The 20,355-nt window shown below is 42.8% G+C and overlaps 1 protein-coding gene across 4 annotated transcripts in view; it reads left to right on the top strand.

Moving 5' to 3' along the window:
- COL18A1 (collagen type XVIII alpha 1 chain) overlaps nt 1–20,355 on the top strand; it is a 439,200-nt gene that overhangs the window by 333,497 nt on the left and 85,348 nt on the right. For all 4 annotated transcript variants that reach the window (XM_078681471.1, XM_078681470.1, XM_078681469.1 and 1 more), the window contains 7 exons: nt 8,498–8,628; nt 11,804–11,830; nt 12,622–12,828; nt 15,824–15,850; nt 17,683–17,745; nt 19,795–19,881; nt 20,075–20,128. In XM_078681471.1, the coding sequence (XP_078537597.1) occupies nt 8,498–8,628; nt 11,804–11,830; nt 12,622–12,828; nt 15,824–15,850; nt 17,683–17,745; nt 19,795–19,881; nt 20,075–20,128 (596 nt within the window). The remainder of the gene's footprint in view (nt 1–8,497; nt 8,629–11,803; nt 11,831–12,621; nt 12,829–15,823; nt 15,851–17,682; nt 17,746–19,794; nt 19,882–20,074; nt 20,129–20,355) is intronic.

Raw genomic sequence — 20,355 nt, 5'->3', positions numbered from 1 at the left:
AATGCAATGTTGCCATAGGTTGATATTAACAACCTAAATATATAGTCATACGACTGCAGCCCTGACTTGGCAGTCATTTGTTTCGTCATTTTAGGATGGTTGAGCATATCTGCAGGTTGTGAGTGGGCTAGACTAGGCCACAGGATGGGTGTTCAGGCATTATATGAACTTATCCTGTATAGGTAGTTCAAAATGCAGTGGCAAGATTGGGCCTTAATTTAAATCCAAGGACCCAAATGTCCCCGCACATTAGTGCCCTTCATTGGCTGCCAATGAAAAAGAGGATTACATTTAAGGCTTTGGTGCTTACTTTCAACGCCTTACATGGCATGGGTGCCATTTACATCAGGAAGAGAATATGTCACTACACCCCCTCGAGGACTCTGTTGTCCTCATCTAATCGCCTGGCTACTATACCCAGGATTCGCCGGGATAGAGCCAGAGGGAGATCCTTGTTTCTGAGAGCCTAAACCTGGAAGCATCTTCCGGCGACCCTCAGAGCCATGGCTGTTATCAGGAAACAACTCAAAACTTGGTTATTCTGCAACTAATGGGCACAGGGGAAAGTGGAGAGCAGCCTATCAGCCCCGGGACACTCGGCTGAGTAGCTGTGCGCTTTATAAATGCTAGTTCATTCATTCATCATAGGCAGTGGTCGAAGCGGGGGAAAAAAGTAGGGGAACTGTGGGCGTAGAATCAGAGGGCGGGAATAAACTGAGGATTGGATCAGTGGGCGGAGTTAGAGGTGTGGTCAGGATGCGCAAAACATCCCAATCTTTAGTATTTGTTTGGCATTTCACTGACCAGTTACAGCTTATTATGTTATGTAATTCAACCAATGGATAAACATGATTATTTAATGATTAATATGAGCTATTGACATTACAATAAATTCACAAAGTGGAATATGTTTCTAATCACAGAATGTCCCAAATATGCTTAAAAGTGGAAGTACAAGCCATTTGTTTCCGAGCCATGGAGTTTCTGTCATCAGCAATATACACAGAGACAATCAATTTTACGTGTGTAAATCACTATATAGGAAATGTTACATAAGACAAAGGACTACAAGGTGTATGAGTCACATGATAACCATAGTAGTAGACAGTATAGTTTAATAGTGATTGCCTGGAGAAACACAAACTCAGAATTTAAAACTTAATACCATGATTGGGGGTTCTCTTTAATAATCATTATTGATTTCTATCAAAAATAACACTTTTTGCAACATTAGGATAATCAAAGGCTTAGGGAAAAAACCATAATGCTCTAGTTTATACCTTGCAGTTTGTATGCAGCTCTTAGATGAAAGTTAATAGCTCACTGTTCTTTGCTAGGATTTTAACTTATAAACTGCAAGTAGCAAAAGGATCTCACTGACAAAAGCAGTAACCCACTGACCTATTTACAATATGTCCACTTTTTGAGGTGTCTGTTACATGTTCTTTGCAGCAGGCACATTAATCCTCTGCGCTATCTTTTCATGAGTCAAAACTTCCACTAGACAAATCTCCGATCTCGCTCTAGGCAGAAGTTTATTCATCAGAGTTATCATGACATTTTTATTATTGACGAAAATAGCTGGGGGCCAGGAAGGAGGCAGCAAGTACTTTTAAAACTATAATATACGACGCCCCCACTCAAAGTCAGCGCCCGTTGCGATCACACCAGTCGCACTGCCCTTGAGCCAGCTCTTCTCAGGGGTCCTGTGACCTCAGTGACAGAGTCACTGTTGCTCTAGGGTCTGCTACTTCGTGGGCCTGCCCGCAAGACTGGAGGTGAACTTCAGTATGGATTGTGGTGGGCAAGCCTTCAAGGTGAACCCACACTTGACACTGCTAGGGTCCACCTGCTGGTGCTAACACACCAGGGCTTTTCTGGTGCCTTCTAAGGTCTAGCATGGGAATGTGCTCCATCAAGAGAGTGGTCTGGGGAACTGTTCATGGCTGAACCTGGTTCCCCAGTTCTAAATTCAGCAACTCTGCCCCCAGTGCTACATCTGCTCCCTCACTGAACACCATACTGCCCCACTGAGAGAAACTCATACTGCCTTCAACTACAATCCAATTTGACCTGCTATAAATAACTGGATGCCACTCAATTCAAATTACGCACTAGGCAAGAGCAATATGCTGCCTAAAAGAAAAGGTAACAACATCCTGGAAAAAGCAAACACTCATAAGGAAGGAAAGATTTAATAAAGCATGTAAAATGTAAGCAGGAACATGGTGAACTTAACACTTTTACAGTCATTATTCAGAAATCAACAAGTATTTTTGCCTGAAAAGTTAAGGACATAACTAAAGGGCCCAGAAAGGACCCATTTCAATGTCCACTGCGTATATGCTTACAAAACGTAAGCAGTATGGTTTCAAAAGACCACATTTGTGAACACAAAGCCGGCGTACACATTTTGTTTTCCAATCCACCCATCAACCAGGTATTGCAGTACCTCCAGGTAGGAGGTACTGGAGGAAAACAATGCTGTTCAAAGAAAGACAAGAAACCAAAAGTAGCTCTTTACTGGCAAACTCTGTAAAGTGGCGCTAATGTGTTGGGGTTTGAAAAAAATAATCTGGCCACTTTAAGAACACTCAATCTTGCTTTATTTAATTATTTTTCTGAGTTTGAACATTTTATTTCCGAGGCTGCACTTTGGAATAGAAAAATGTCAAAACGGCATTTCCAGCAAAAGTGGTTTTCTTTTTTGCATCCATTTCATAGGGGTACAAATGGACGACAGGAAGAGACAGTGAGAACCATTTCTTGATTCATGATTTTCGGCGAGTGAGAAGGAGTTAGACAGAATGAGAGGCAATAGGAGTAAGAAAGAGGGGGCAGCTGCCAGCGGCAGAGCAGAAGCGGACACCTTCCTTGTCTTGTCTGGGCAGGAAGTAAGAGACAGAGACCTTTTCCTTCTCTGCTCCCCGCCCGTCCACGAACAGAATATTTCTGACGTCCAGGGACGCATGTTCATAATAAAAAAGTAGGGGAACGGAATCTACTGAATTAAAGAAGTAGGGGCACACCGTGCCCTGCCGTTCCTGCCCACTTCGACCACTGATCATAGGTCAAAATGCATTCACAAAGTCAACGAGAGCGAAAGAGAAAGAGGTTGTAAAGTGTACTGTAGCAGCTAACAAGCAACCACTGGCAAACAGAACACAACGCGATAACCCACCATGTCAGTGATTGTTGAACACCTTGGAGAGACGTTTGTTTTTGGCTGGCAGTCATTTGTCAAGTCTTACTGTCTTTAAATTTTGAGATCCGGAGTTTGTGAGTAGGTCGCTGAGGCTATAATCTGTGCGTTCTTCATTGTAAAACTTTAGTTATACTCCTGTTCTGGGGTGAACACCACGATAAAAGGCTGTAAGTCATGTGTTGTTCATTTGATTAATTTCTGTCCCTTCTGTGGACAGACATAGGACCAGATATACAACCGTTTTTGTTGTCGCAAATGGGAAATCGGCCCGTTTGCAACCTCAAAAAAGGGTCCTGGCATGTATAAACACTATTTTGCGAGCCGGTGATTTGCAAAATAGTATTAGCGACTCTCGTTATTAGGAAGGGGCATCTCTTCCTAATAAGAAGTCACAATGGAATGTACCATTGTTTTGCAACCACATTTGCGGCCGAGAAACACTCGCAGTTTACCCCCTACTTCAAGTAGGTGGTAAGCCACTCGCAAATGGAAAGGAGACCCCTTCCTCATTTGTGAACGGATGCAAAAATATTTTTTAAGAGCAAGCGGTGGTCTCAGGCACCACTACCTGCCCTTAATAAATGAAACACAAACTTTAATTTTTCTTTTTTAAATGCAGCCCGTTTTCCTGCAAGGAAAACGGGCTGCATTTAAAAAAAACTGCTTTATTTAAAAAAGCAGTCACAGACATTGTGGTCTGCTAACCCCAGCAGGCCACCATCCCTGGGGGGTGCTAGCCATTCCTTATAGGGTCGCAAATTGCACCTACATCGTGAATATTAATGAGGCATGCTATTTGCGACCCCATTAGGAATCACAAACTGTGTCTGAGACACTGTTGTGCAGTCCAATTTGCAGAACGACGCAATATGCGACTCGCAGACTGGTAGGGTCGACTACATCTGGCCCATAGTGTATATTTCTCCATGTGGCCTGCAGTTGAGCCGAGACGGTCTATGACAGCAAACTGAAGCTAGAGTCTTGTGGGCTGTGAGCGCCCTCTAGCGCGAGAATGATCTCGGGTGATGTGATTTTGATCATTCTGTTTCTGTGATCAAGAGAACTGTGCCGAAATGTTTGTTAGCCTACAGGATTCAAGATCCTTGTGCAAGAGAAGTGCTTGTTTATGAAATGTAATGCTGTGGAGAGGATGGAGCTGCGCAGCGGTCCTGGAAGGTGGTTGCCATAGTAATAAAGTGCAGGGTGTTAAAACATTCGAATGGGGCTTAAATCCAACAATACCTCTACACAAGAGTGTGTGTGCGTGTGTGTGTGTGCGTGTGTGTGTGTGCGCGCGTGTGTGTGTGTGTGTGTGTGTGTGCGCGGACGTTCAGAGTGTAAAATGCTATTTATTACCATTAATCAGTTCGGGGAGGGGCCTGAATCACGAGATATAAAGCCCTGAGTGAGCCATGATGCCCCCACTTCGCTCAGCAATGATAACAAATCGCATATTGCACTCTGCAAATCTGCATGTATAGTGAATACCAATGTAAACTTAAAAAAAACATATTTAACCAGAACCAGGATGCAAGACGTTACATTAATGCAATAAGGTAAAAGCACGTGCACGAGGCCTTGTGACTATCAGGAGCGTTGTTTCTATGTGTGAAGTAACTGTGATCTGTAATCTGTGAGGAAGTGTTTTTCTCATGTCAGTTTTGCTCTACTGTGCTATGAACTAGAATTTGACATTAGCACCCCGGCAATAAATGTGTCAATGTGCGTTTATTACTACCGTGGCTTTAAATAACGTGTTAATGGACCATATGTATTTTCACTGCCATAGCTTAAATATATACAATATATGTGATTTAACCACACTGCACAAAAGTAACTTCCTGCTTCTGGTTTCAGTTTAATACATTGTTTGTTAAAACAAGCACACACGACACGCATGAAAAAATACAATGGCTTAAACCATATATGTCGATGCACAGAGTATAATCTATTTATTACTATTCTTCAGGGAGGTACCTCGTGACTCACTGGAGGCTTCAACTCTTGTGAGTCATGTTCCCTCCCCACACTCGACAATGGTGATAAATAGCATATTATAACCTATCTGTCTGAGTATCTATCTATCTATCTATCTGTCTATCTGTCTATCTATCTATCTATCTATCTATCTATCTATCTATCTATCTATCTATCTATCTATCTATCTATCTATCTATCTATCTATCTATCTATCTATCTATCTATCTATCTATCTATCTATCTATCTATCTATATTTTGCATTGTAACTATTAATTCACTCATTTATATTAAACAAACGTCTGATATACTGTGAATGGACCTCCACTTTTCCCCTTACCAGCCCCTACTACTGTTTACTGCCTCCAGCAACTCTCTCCCAAAGCCACTAAACAAGTACTATACCATCCCTTACTAGTACCTGTAACTCCTCTGTACCATATTGCCTCTTACCGTTTCCCATAGCTCCTCACTGCATCATATCGCCCTTACCATCACCTCTAGCTTCTTACTGTACCATACAGCCCATTTCTATCACCTATAGCTCCTCACTGCCTCTGCTACAGACACCCACTGTACCATGCCGCCAATTATTATCACCTTTAGCTAATTGTTGCACCATACCATCATACAAACGTAACCTACCATCTCTTACAATCCTTTGCAATTCTTTAGTGCATCTTACCACAGAATTCCAAAGCATCATACCTCACTTTACTGTCGCATACAGCTCCTCACTGGGCCCTACTACCAGCACACAATGCGGCATACCTTTCCTTACTGTCGCCTACAGCTCCTCACTGGGCCCTACTACCAGCACACGATGCGGCATACCTTCCCTTACTGTAATCTACAGCTCCCCGATGGACCATACTACAGACACACAATGCGGCATACCTCCCCTTACTGTCACCTACAGCTCCTCACTGAACCCTACTACCAGCACACAATGCAGCATACCTCCCCTTACTGTCGCCTACAGCTCCTCACTGAACCCTACTACCAGCACACAATGCGGCATACCTCCCCTTACTGTTATCTACAGCTCCTCGCTGGACCTTACTACAGACACACAATGCGGCATACATCCCCTTACTGTCACCTATAGCTCCTCACTGAACCCTACTACCAGCACACAATGCAGCATACCTCCCCTTACTGTCGCCTACAGCTCCTCACTGAACCCTACTACCAGCACACAATGCGGCATACGTCCCCTTACTGTCACCTACATCTCCTCGCTGGACCCTACTACCAGCATACAATGACTTTACCCACATGACATTGTCATCTGCTGGGTCCAGATATCACCTCATGCCACCAAAAAATGAATCCCCACACCTTACCACTGATAGAGCAAGGATCCTTGCATCTCAGCCTCTTAATATAATCAGCAAAGAGAATCCCCCTCTGGTCGTATGAACCTTTGATTGTTGACTTGAAGCGTAAAGAAAGAGCTAACAGCAGCAATGCATTTCAATCACAATGGAAACAATGTAATTCCACAGAAACAAGAGAAAGGATGTTGTCCAAACTTTAAGGGTGTTATTGGCAATTTAATTCAGGTTACAAATTAAATCAATCAGCAGAATTGTAGTAAAAACATTGTAAGAGCATACATATTACTATGATCATGTATTTTGAATTTGTATGAGGAAAAAGATGCAAAATATGATGACATACAGCAAGTAAAATATCAAATGAACTGTTTCCAGAAGGGGGCTTCCCTGTTCTAAATAAAGCATTGCACGTGGCAAGGGGAATTCTATGAGGAAGGTGCGAGCACCAGATGAACCAAGATAAGGGTTCAGGGAAAAAAGTATGAGGGCTCATGCACAAAGCTCAACACTCAGGCAGGGAATCAGCAGAGCTGAAAAGAGCTCTTTTCTGAGCAGTCATGACCGGATCTGCTAACCTCTTCTAAAAAACACACAATTAAAGCATGAAAAGAGACTTCTGGAACACTTTCCATATCAGTTCCTATCAAACGGACCAATCAAGAATGGCCATTCTCTGTGTACAAACAAACTGCCCAATTTCCTATCGCTGAACAACGAAGCAACCATCTGTGCCACCCTGGATGTAACATCAGTCCGCTCAGCCCGGTTGTAACATCAGTCCGCTCAGCCCGGTACAGACGGATCTCGCCCACCAATGGGGTCTCCATGTCCGAAGCCAAAGTCCAATTAAGTATCAGTCTAATACAGTAAAGGGAAGCCTATTCTATCTAACAAGACATGCAGTAAGAGAGACACCTGCAGAGGAGAGAAAAACAATAGACTGGCAAAGCATTTGACAAAATGAAAATTCATATAGCTCGGGCCTCGTTTCAAGTTAGGCTAACTTTACATCAAAATGACTTCCAAGCAAGTACAGTTAGTAAATCCCTGAGTTACATTTAAAGGTATACATTGTTCTATTTAATATAACTACATTCATTATAATTCAGCTATAGGGGTGGTTCTCATTAAGGTAAATATAGCCACCTCCTACTTATTATTAATATAATGCCCACAAATTAATATTGTTAAACACAAATTGAGTATATGAAATACATATAACTGAGTGGAGCACTAAATTACTCTGCTCCACCATCAAGTGGAACTTGTCACAACCAAAAAATAGCATACACTGTAATAGGAACTTTAGTGCATGTAATGTTTCCCCCACCCTCTTAGGTCTCCACTACACCCAGCACCAACAAAGAGATCACCATCCCACCTCTTACTACTACACAATAAATCCCCTCTTCACATTTTGCTACTAAATGGTGAAGCACAAATAACACCTGCTCTGCACCAATCTGTGGAACTCTTCCCAGTGACTCGCCATCAGAGCGTGGCTCTCTTCGTCCTTCCCTTGCTGCCAACATGCTCTCTTCTGCTCTCTGTGCTCTATTACTAACAGGGCATAACAATCTTCACTACTAACACATAGAGGTACTCGCCATCTCTTATCACAATTCTGTGGCTATTTTCTTCCTGCTAAGGAATGCATGATGCACTATTTTCTTCCTGCTAACGAATGCATGGTACTCTACTTTCCTCCTGCCATTAAATGCATGATGTACTGTTTTCTTCCTCCTAATATAGTTTTCCCTTTAGCACCAATGTGTGCCTCTGTTGAGATTTAAAGGTAAAATCTCTGTGAAATTAAAACAAAACTATTCTCAAAAAATGTGCCAGTACATGTCAGTCTGTGATCCAGTGATCCAAGATTGACAAATGGCAGATGCAGTGCAGTAGATCTTGAGCTTGAATGGACAGTGTCTGGTACCCATCCTAACTTCCCTACCTGTAAACCACACCTTTCAGTTACAGCCCTGCCTGGCCCTAAAGGTGCGAAGGGTGATCCTGGTGAGAAGGGGGCACAAGGTGTGCCTGGCATGAAAGGAGACAGCGGCAGCGCAGTGGGTCCGGCGGCAGCAGTCGGGAAAGGAGAAAAGGTAAGAATTTCCCATGAAGAGAATCTTTTTTCTGTCAGCTGCATTTAATTAGGATATTCACTATAGACGATTATTTCATTTTCTTCAACACCCACATGGTGGGTCCCCGTTAGATCATTACCGCCAAGCAACAGTGCTATTCTATCACCTGTATATAATAGCTCAGTGACAGTCCTGCATTATCACCTAGGGATGTTTCTTCAATAGGTAATCACCCAAAGAGTGATGACCACATTGCAGCATCAGTCTGTTGCAAAGCCACATGCTCTGAATGATATATGGGTAGTAAGTTTTGTAGTTAGATCATAAATTCTAAATTAAAAGTATCTGCTTGAAAGCATACAGTTTCAAAAAAATGTAAGGACGTGTGTTGAAATGCTTTAGTTTGTTTAATTTTAGTTTGAGGAAGCATAGTAGGTAGGGTTATAGTTCGAGTTAGGAAAAATATTTGGGTTAAGGTAAGAATTATTGCCAAAGGTTGAGAGTGGGTAAGGGTTCCAGTTAGAGGTGGGGTTATGGCTAGTGTTCAGAGGCGGGTTGTGTATAAGATGAGGTGTAGGAATAGGAGCAGAGACAGAAATCGTATTTAGTAGTTTCGGTTAGCTTTGTGGTTATGGTTTGGTGCAGATCATTGTGTATTGAAGAAAAGGTGAAACATTAAAGAACTAAATGTATTATGTGAAAAAAAATGATGTTTTCTTTCAAGCTAACTGACAATCACTCAGGCCATAATTCTGGGTGGCTTGTAATTCCAGATCAGACCAGCAACAGGAGGTACTAGCCCCATCAGAAATCATAAGTTGTGCAGCATTATCGCACCTGGTATTCAGGGGTGCAATTGTTATGCATGATCTACTAGGGACACATCCTCCAGCTCATACCTGGAGGACTTTGTCACCGGTAAAGCAATGTTATTCCAGGTTTATATGCAGAAATCTGTGTAGATGCATGTTATTCTCCATTTTGTATGGCACTATATTGGATCAGCTTACGCCCCACCCCCCACCCGTAATACAGTGAAGTCGTATCATCAACCCCCCCTGATTTCAGCTCCATATTAGCTGCCCCTTTAACCAGGCCAGTGATAAAGAGGGCCAGTTATTGTATTTATGGCTATCCAAACTTTAAGTGATTGAATCGCAAAATAATTTATAAGTACAGGAAGTAGTACTACAGGAGTATTGTTTTATGTACTCCTTCATGTCTTTGGGAATTGGCCCTGTGATGTCCAGCTACCTGTTAGTAAAAGTGCAAAACACTCACAGTCCTTTTTCCGTGTAGTAACTTTATATCCATGTTCCCTGAATAAACCCATGTTTACAATTTTACATGTAAGTGTGAATAAAAGAGTACTACAGGAGTGTGGGTATTCGTAATTCACGTGATTTGTTTTCACATAATCGTGAAATTTTGGCAAAATAATGTAAATTTGCAAATCTGTCAATTTGCACAATAATTTAGCACTAAATGCTTCTTAACATCAATCGTTAGCAAGCATTTGCAATGCAATCGGTCTCGCCTTTGGGACCTTATATGTATTTAGCAATGCAGCACATTAGACTGGGTGCTGAAATATCTACTGTTCTTTAACATGGAGGTAAAGTAAGCACCAAACTGTGTGACACGCTAGGTATGGTAACACCTGGACAGAAATATTGTCTTTCAGCGGGAAATGGTATAGTCCAAAGCTCTGTTTTTAATATAAAATCAGGGCCTTCGGCGATCATATCACTGAAAAAACAAGATTTAAAAAAATATATTATTGTCTATGGGTGCCTGTCGCAGACAATTTCTGTGGACTGGAATCTAGAGAATGCTAAAATAATTCTGGTATTTTACTGACCTCTGCTGGTCGTTTTCTATCAAGAAAGTTAAATAGAGGCAGTTGCCAGAATTTTTTTAAAAAGAAAGTCCCTCATCAGAAAGCAATTCTGGTACTTTACTTACCTCTACTGGTCGTTTTCTATCAAGACAGGTAAATAGAGGCAGTTGAACAGAAAAAAAGTCCCTAAGCGGAAGCAGACAAGTCCTCAGAGCCCACAAAGTACATACACATATAAGTATATACTAAAGTATATACAAGAGGTCTCGAATGCTCGACCTAAAACACTGCAAACAGCTACTCGCTTTCTGTTGTTCTCGTTTTTACCACAAATGGCCCGTGATTATGTGAACTGGCAAGGGTATCAATTAGGAAAATTCTCATAATATACGCAATGCAAAAAACTCAAAATTACGCGAATTACACCAGTGTATTTAATTTTCTTCCAGGACTATACTGGAGTCCTCATACACACTCTTACATACGTTTTTGCATGAACCCCAACATTTCGAACATTCTGTCTAGGTTTATTTGCACATTTCTGCCATCTAGTGGCTAGATTCTGAATAGCTCAAAAAAAGCATTGCAAAATCAATCTAAAGAGTCACCAGAAAAATTCCTTGCAATCAATGTAAATGTATGTAAATGTATTTCGATTTATATAGCGCACTAATCACCCAGGGGTCTCAAGGCGCTTGCTTAGGGAACCCGTCCTGGTATTCCCCTGTGAGATACCCCGGCAGGGTATTCACAAGGTGAAAGCCAGGCATCCCGCCGCGAGGGGCCGTAGTGGAGATTAAGCAAGCTATTGCCCAGAGTCGCAGAGTGCAAATTGCCTGTGATATGAGCTGCAACCGCAGGGTCTGTCTATTTCACATGTGAGCTCCCGGGCATACATGCCAACTTTCTAAAAGAGAAAAGTGGGAGATTTTCAAAAAATAATTGAGAGAATGTATTTCTCCATTTGACTTTTATCAAAGCAGAGGCAATTTCAGGCGGGAGAAGGACAAAATAAAGCCATTTTTTTTAGGCTTAAAAAAAGTCGTCAGGTTCCCGCATGAATCGGGTCTATTGGCATGTCTACCAGAGGGATTCTCGTGCTGTTGTTATTGCTATAATTGTATTGTTACTCATTAGCAACCAGGATATCATCTATGGACACAAAATTGTATTTCTTTAATGCTACCTACAGTCCCCCATGATTATCTCTTTTATTATGACATAAAGTCACCCATGATTATCTCTGTATTTTCACATGCAGTCACCCAGGTATTTTCAACTGTTATCGTATATGGATATAACAGTATTGCTCCTGCATCAAGCTATTGAATGACATGCTCCTTTATTTCACAGGGTGAAAAGGGCGAACTTGGCATCAAGGTGAGTTCCATCATATGTGCGGATATTGGTCAGCGGGTCTTGTTGACTGCGTCGGCTGATGGTGTCTGTCATGGATAGATAAACTGTCAGCCATATTTGATGGGAGTTATACACCATTATATATGCAGAGTATATACACCATTATATATGCAGAGTATGCAATATTGACAGTTGTACCTATTTGTTCCTGGGTGATGATGAGACTGCCTCAGTGTTTTGGGGTTGGTTGTTGGAGGGCGCCATGTTTGATGGGTATACCAGTTTGCAAGGGAGGCTGGCAGAGGGCTTGTTTAGTGAGGGGTGGCACTGTTGCCACCTGGTGATGATGAGACAATGCGTGGATGTGTTTTTTATTCGTAATGCACTCAGATCTCATTATCAGGTGGTGCTCGTGGAGATCTGGAGTCTAGTGGAAGATGGTCATGCATTCCTGAGTTTTCAGACAGTGTCAGAGATGTTGATGAGTGGGGTTGTGGGAGGTGGGTGAGGTTATCCTTGTGTGATGGTGCTTGTACCTCTTTTACAGAATGAAATGAAAATGTATCCTGTATGAGTTGTAGCTGTGTTGATGGTGATGGTTTATGAAATTAAAATGTAAACATTGTCACAGTGTGATGGGTCTTTAAAGGAGGTGGCACCTGTGATGATTTTGTGTGGGGACTATGTAGGTTGGAGCACATTTTTGGGGGGATGTATGTATTCATGGTTAGGGGGTGATGGGGAGGCACAATAACCCATGTGATAGGCTTTTGTGGGGGCCTCTAACCACTTTTGTCTGTGACTTTCTTTAGGGCAGTGCAGGCTTTGGATATCCTGGTGCGAAAGGACAAAAAGGGGAACTGGGGCTTCCAGGGCCTGCTGGCCCCCCTGGGAGTCCTGCCACCATGGTGCGGAAGAATGATGGCTCCGTGGTGGAGCAGGTATCCGGTCCCCAAGGACCTCCAGGCCCCGCCGGACCAGAAGGCAAGGAAGGTCCTCCTGGAAAAGACGGAGAGCCAGTAAGTAAAAGCTGACGAGTATTCCAACAGCCAAATAGACACTTTTGTCATCCCAGAAGCCACCCATCCTTGCATTTGTTACACTCAGATTCACCTCATGGCGCTTCCACTGAAACAGGTAATACAGTAGGTACCACTAGAATACGAGGAGGTAGTCTGCATGTAGCTCTTATGTCCTGAAAGAATGGTTTACTCCACTGCGCCTTGAACCTTAGTCATTCGGATCAGTGCATCTGAAGACAGGCTTCCAAAAGGACTAAAAAGTAAACATATTGTTATATAATATGCAAGTGCATCAGAGGCACAGATATCCACTGCTGTTAAAACACTCCAAACTCAAAACATGCTTGTTTGCTAAAACAATATACCATGTACCATGTTCACTGTCTCACATTTTTCTTGGTTATGATATGCCCCTTGTGATTCACTATACTCATCTTATTGATTCTTTTTAATTTTTTTCTACATTGTGCAATAAATACTATTGTGATGACTGAAACTTTAATGGATGCTCATCTTCTATGGATTTAGCAACAACTGTTATTTTGCTGTACTATTGATAAATGTATAAAATGAGTTCAATGTGAACCACTGTATACATTTTACATGTAATTTGAGGCATCTCCCTCAGGAAAGAAATGTTTGGTCACTGCTTCAGAACCTATGATCAACTGACACCTGTTGATGACCGTTTTATATCTAATAGCAATAATTAGCAACAGAGAAGTCAGCACACATTAAATGCCAGAAGGACACAATTATATCATGCACACAAACCTCATATATATGAGGGAGACAGAAAGTCAAAGATAACACCTTTACCATCAAATAAGATCGCAGAATGTATCATATTGTGCTATTAAGGGGCACAGAAGAGACTGCAAAACAATCAAAAAGCAAAACATCTGCAGATGTTTTATGGTTAATATATCACCTAGAAAATAGTTTAAGGCAGCCCTAGAGTTCTGTGTATTTATTTGAAAACCATTGCTCTTTAGCTTCAAGATGCTCAGATGGAACAGATTAGCCATTTATTCAAGACGGCTTCGACTTCTAACCCCTCTTCCTCTTAAGCTGGATCCTACCTGGTACTCTATTCTAACATTTTGAATGTATAAAAGATTCAAACTGCAAAAGAAAACATGATGCATCTGCAACAATAGCAGAATTTATAGAGTTTTCCGTGCTCAGCGGAGCACGCAGTGTTCCGTTGCTGAGCCGAGTTTTTTCCTCGCTCGCGCTCACCAACGTTAAGTTGGCAAGCACGATTGAAGAAAATCTAACGCTAGACCATTTCCCAGCAATATTTCCCAATGCGGGCGGTCACAGATGGTTGCGACAGCTCGTGTTGAGAAACCATCCGTTCACATTGAGGAAAGAAGCAGCGCCTTCTTGTGCTGCTCATGGTGCCGTTCACGTTGATTCTCCAGTGTGGGACAAACACCTGGTGCTAAAAATCAACGTGAACGGCTGGACCGCTTGTAGAGGTTTTTGGTCACTTCTACGCGGAAATCCGCAAACTCTGCCAAGGCCTAGCTGTTATACATATGCTTGCAACCCTTTCATCCTCCCGAAAAAGAGTATGTGTTCGTTTTCCTGATGATCCAGCACTAGAAAAAAGGAACTAGCCATGAAATAAATATGCAGATGATGGCAAGGTATCAGATATTGTATGTTACGAGTTGACGTGGTAGGAACATTTTGTTACAGACATGGCCCAGCATCAATGGATACCACTTTTCTTTCAAAATCATAACTCTCAGAGAATTCTTAATTTACCCACTCGACAGAAACAGATGCAACCATTAGCTTCTTTGGCTCAGGACCTTTAAGACATTGGCTTGAGACATTACCAATGAAATCTTGGACCAGCACACAGGAGTATTTCAGCTTCATTGTCTGGGATGCATGAGCGGCTATTTTACATCTGAAAAGCACAGTCAATCATCACACTTTTTGTCACAATCAGTTAGTTCTGATAAATATAGCTTATATTCATAAAGCAATCTTTAATCATATGAGGGGGATGCTCAACTAGCTATTTAAAAATGTTTACACCAAACTTAAGGTTTGTTCAGGAGAGGATTGAAATATTTATTGATTGAGAGGAATAATTACAATACAATATGCTGCTTTTTTTGGGGCAATGTGGTCTCTCGCAGGTTCATCCTTTGATGCAACGGCAGGGTAAATTTTGGGAAATATTAAGCACAAAGAGTAGGGAATGACACAAACAGATTCTAGGAGGAGTAGTAGGAGACAAAAGCAGTAAACACAATCTAAAAGGCCAGAGACTAATGGTGCTGGGACAATTTTTAGAGCAGGGATGCTGAACCATGGTGTCACTTGACTAAATTCACATTCTTTGAGAAAGCTCTGTGCGGTTTAGAGGTAAATGTTAGCCTATAAATGAGTGTGCGCTCGGGTACAATTCAGACTCATTGAAGTCTTGATAAAGATCATACCTCTAGTTAAGACTCAGACACTCTCAGCTTTTGGTAATGCGCAGGATCACCCACTGTGCATAAAATGCACATTCACTCAGCCCTAAGTGAATGTCAGAGGCACTACTGTCTTGATAAGTACTAAATTCATTCAGCTCTGGGTGAAGCCCAGACTAACTAGCAAACTCTGCATAAACCTCTAGACCTTAAAACATTACTGAATAATTCTTTCTGATCTTCAAAATAAGCCCTGTTTTTTATATTTGTTAAAATAAAGGTCCCTGGAATTTCCTACTTTGTAATTTTCTATTGTTTCTTCTATTTTTAATATCCTTCACCTTTTCTCTCTATATGCCTCTGTTCCTCCTCTGTCCGCGTGCCCCGCTGACATTCTATCCTAGTCCCCTATTCTCCAGTCTCCTTGCCTTTCTCTTTCCTTTCTCTCCCACCGCCCATCTTTTTCTCTGCCCTTTATACGTCTCCCAGATCTGTCACCACTTCTGTTGCTCTCAGTTTTATTCTATTTTTAACATTCTTTATTTTTCATTTAGGGTGATCCCGGAGAAGATGGCAAACCTGTAAGTGTTGTATTCTTTTTTGTAGATTAAAAGCTGCTAAGTTATCAAAGTATTTATTTCATATTGCTTCATTGTAACACAGGTGATCATGAAGGCCACATCTTAGAGAAAGATATGTGAGAAAGAGGGCCAGAGAGAAACAGAATTTGTTTTAGATGAAGGATACATCTAGTGGTGTGTATTGGAGAGTGAGACAGAGAGAGAGAGAGAGAGAGAGAGAGAGACACTAATGGAATGCACTGTTCTGAGGACACGCTATTTAAGGGCTCACCCAGAGCATGAGAGAACGAGGGAGGATTGGGCAAAGACAGCAGAGGGAGCGGAAGAGAGGTGGCAAAGGCAATACAAAGACAGGAGGGAGGGAGGGGTAAAACACAACATGGGCAGCAGGCGCACGAGTGAGGGGGAAGAAGCAACATGGACAGAGAGGGAGCAAATGCAACAGGGGAGGAACAGGAGGATGGTAATGGGAACACAGAGGGGGGAGAAGTATGCGAGGGAGCCAGCTGAAAAGATTGCACTCTGCTAGAGTGCTTGAAAACAAACAAAAAAGTAGCACCTAAAAAAACAGTCTAGAAACAATGCTGCATTGTAAAACAGCAGGTACTTTTAATCAGCCATATTTATAGCCTCAACATTCCAGTGCAATCGGGGCACGAGCCTTCTACAGCTACCACTTAGATCCAGAGCGGCATCGGCCACACAGTCACCTCTGACAGAAGGGATATATCCACCCCCGTGCCCAGTGGCCCTAGCCCTTGTGACTTCTAGAACCGGCGCGCCCTAGTGCCCACTATCATGTGTTCTATAATTGTGTGATTTGTGTTCTGCCCAGGGCCCACGACCCCAAAAGGACGTGAATTTTAAGCACCCACTGGGGCAACAAACCCCCGCTCTGCCATTCACGGCATCTCCGAGCGCATCTCCCTGCATCCTCTCAAAGTGAGATGAGAAGAGCGGGTGACAATAATTAAAAGACAGAACGATAAGGAATTAGCATTTACGGAGGACATGGAGTTCCCGGACTACCTCGCGGGGCCTGGCTCTAAGGCAAACGTCCCCCTCAAGGCCCCGCCGCCCGTGCTCGGGATCAAGCGAGGCGCTTTCCGAAGATGTGCGCCAAATGAGGCATCGCGCGCCTGGCACCGCAGCCCCATAAAGGGATTCGTGAACTCCGAGCCCCCCACCAGCGCCATAACAGTCTGCGAGAGATAAAACAAGAAGACAGGAGGGGGGGGAGTGAAAGCTCACGCTGTGCCGGCTTCTGTCCCGAAGGGAGACAGGAGGTGGCACGCGCGGGCAGGAAATGTGCACGCTGTCCGTACGCGTGCACATCTCCTGCCCGCACGTGCCACCTCCTGTCTCCCTTCGCACACCAAAGCCACAGCAATAGAGTCTTCGCTAGCGAAGCAGCTCCGCTGCATTCGTAGCGAGACCTAAAAACAGAACCTGGGGGTCAGGCATTGGAAGGAGGTTTTCGATATAAGGGACTGGCCATAAATAGAGTTGGCAATTTAGGCTAGATGTCAGACCTGGATAGGCCAAAACATGTTAAGATTGGGCAACAGTCTTGTTACAGGATGACATTCAGACTGTGGATTTTGAGGCAGTGGCAACTAAGTGAGTACCACTGGCATCTTCGGTAAATACAAACATTTGCCTAAGGACCAATGAAGGAAGGCATTCAGCTTTCAGGAAACCTCAAGCAGTGGCCCTACACGATAGGTGGGAAGAGGTAAAGGGAAGGGGAATAAGTGGTGGTCTGGGGGCATTATGATTTAGCTGGTGGGCTCCAGCGCTTTTGTTACATGTTTGTTTGCTTCCCTTTGCAGGGTGATGTGGGACCTCAAGGATTTCCAGGCACTCCAGGGGATACTGGCATGAAGGGCGAAAAGGTAATAGGTTGAAATACTTGTGGATCTATGATTGACGAGCAGACAGAACACTAAGGACCTTATTCTCCAAATCAAGGAAAATAACTCCCATTGCAATGATTTACAAAATAGCCTTGATTCACAGAAGTGCAAATCTTTGTAACAGCAGAAAGTCTGGGATCTATACTTTTTGTGTACCTCTTTATTAAATTCTATGTGAAGTTGCCAGCATCCCAAAACTCAATTACTTTGGCAGGTGAGCCCTACTCAAATAATCCTAAGGTAGTTGCTCTGCGGAAAAGAAAGAAGGTTGTGAGGCTATGTACCTCTCCCTTCATAGAATCACATGCACATACATGCCTATTGAAGAGAAGAGAGTGCTTTTGGCACAGGTCCTCCTCCCTCCTTGACCATCTTCAAGCTGAATGGGTAGCTTTCTCCTTATCTTATCCCATCCATCTGTTATGGATGGGGTGGGAAACTCCTCCGTAATGCCACATACCAATACTCAGTGTGTACCAGCGATGGGCAGTTCAGCGTCCCTTAAACAGAACTCCTAGGAGGAATCCCACCCCTTCCATTTCTGTCACTCTTTCCCTATCACTACACATCCCTTGAGATCTTTCACTAGTACATTTTTCGAGTAAGCGCAATAGGTTTAAAAGGTGAGGGTGGGTTGCAACTTGGTGTTAAGGGTAGTGTGTAGACATATGTTTTCTCTAACAATGTGCATTTCCTGCACTGTGAATCCTACAACTATAGGCGTAGGATATTTGTAGTGTTGCACAAATACATTTTGTCTATGAGAAGTGTTCTCTTGTTTCACAAACTCCTGAAAAATAGGCATCAACTGTCTAATGGTAAGATGAGTTCCTCTGGTTGGATCTTTTGGGATAATGGTAAATATCAGGTCTGTTATGTCCTGTCTTCTGTGGTCCTATGTTAAGTCATCTAGTAATCTCGTGAAAGGTCTCTGAGTGTGTGTTGTGAGTTGGAATCAGAGCCTGTGTGGATTTTGTCTGTAGGCTGTTGGGAACCTTAGAGGGGAAAAGAGCTGAGGCGGGAACAGCAGCTCCGGGTGGGGCACTTTATACATATATCTGAAACCTGTTTTTTAGTTTATGGAATAAATTACCTTGAAGTATCCTTCTCTGCATGGAAATGTTTTGTGATTTAACAAGTCACTGTTATTTATTGCTGTCGGGAAACCTGACTGACCAATGGGGAGGGGGATTTTCTTTCGAATAAACAAGTAAGAGATTTTAGTCTAAACATGGGCTTGGGGTCATTGGAGAGATACGTTTCTGGAGTTATCTGCATTAAATCCATTATTCTGATTGTTGCTAATTGCTTGCATGTGGGACCATGTGTGGTCCATTTATTACTCTAAAGGCCTGTGCGAGGACAGACGAGGACTTAAAAGTGTCTTTCCTCACGCTTCTTCAGACAGTTTAGTGTATGAACTAAACCTATTTCCGCCATATTCCACAGTTTCTGTATTTCTGTGTGAGGACAGGAAATCCACTGGACACCTATGACTTTTTTCCACAAACCTTCATGTAACATGAGCCACAGCCTCGCCCCCAAAATCACCCCATTCTCTTATACAATCTCACTCTTTCGCCTGTCTGCGGGAACCGAATAATCCAACCTTTAAACACAGTATATTAACTTAATCATAATAGAGGAAGGTAAAAAAAACATATACAAATATTGGTAAACAGATATCCAACACCTTAAAACTTCCAGTAGGTGAATGTCACACCAATAAAACACATCCCAACAGCAAACCTCCTCAATATCCAGCCCTGTAACAATCAATGACCAGGCTGCAGGGCTCCCCGGCTCGATGGGCAGGTCAGGTCCCTACTCTCTGCTGCCGCATAATCCAGCACTGGTCACTGTACCCTGTGGACTGTGTGTTTTTAATATTGCATAGAGAATTAGTTTCAAACCTAGCCGGTGGGCCATGATGACGAGCATCAGAAGAACAAGGCCGAGTTGGATGTGTGTGTTCTACAAGAGCTGCTGTTTGTATTGAAGTTGCTTATGATCACCCTCTCTCTTTAGGGAGATCCTGGCGTTGGAGTCAGGGGCCCCCCAGGACTTCCAGGACCACCAGGGCCCCCTGCAATTGCTTCTAAACTAGACAAATTGGTAAGTCTGTTTCAATGCACGGAAGTGGATTTCTGCCCAGTTTTATTCTCTGCGCTATTCTATCCCACCACCCTCGCTACTTATCCCACAGGAGGTGATTGCTTGGCGTTTATGTAGTTAAGCACTTGCCATGTTCTGTTTGTGCACTTTTTGTCTGTTTACTCAGATCTGACACACAAATTTATGTTTGCAGACATTTATAGACATGGAAGGCTCCGGCTATGGTGGAGATTTGGAGAGCGTCAGGGTGAGTGCTTTCAGTCTACACTCAATATTAATCATATTAATGCGATGAAAGATCGGAGCGCTGTGACGGGTCTAATGAGTGCGCGCAGTGGACATTTCATCTATTTACTGGACCAAAGAAAATGTTTAATTACATCATACAAAAACAGCATGTAAGACGTGGCCTCGCAGTTGAGGGTGCACATATAGACAATTCTTGAATAATTTACCCAAAGGTTCACCCCAGAA

The sequence above is a fragment of the Lissotriton helveticus genome, chromosome 3_1, assembly GCF_964261635.1.
Source record: "Lissotriton helveticus chromosome 3_1, aLisHel1.1, whole genome shotgun sequence".
Taxonomy (NCBI): domain Eukaryota; kingdom Metazoa; phylum Chordata; class Amphibia; order Caudata; family Salamandridae; genus Lissotriton; species Lissotriton helveticus.
Note: the sequence above shows the minus strand (reverse complement) of the source record. Positions and strands in the feature narration are given on the sequence as shown.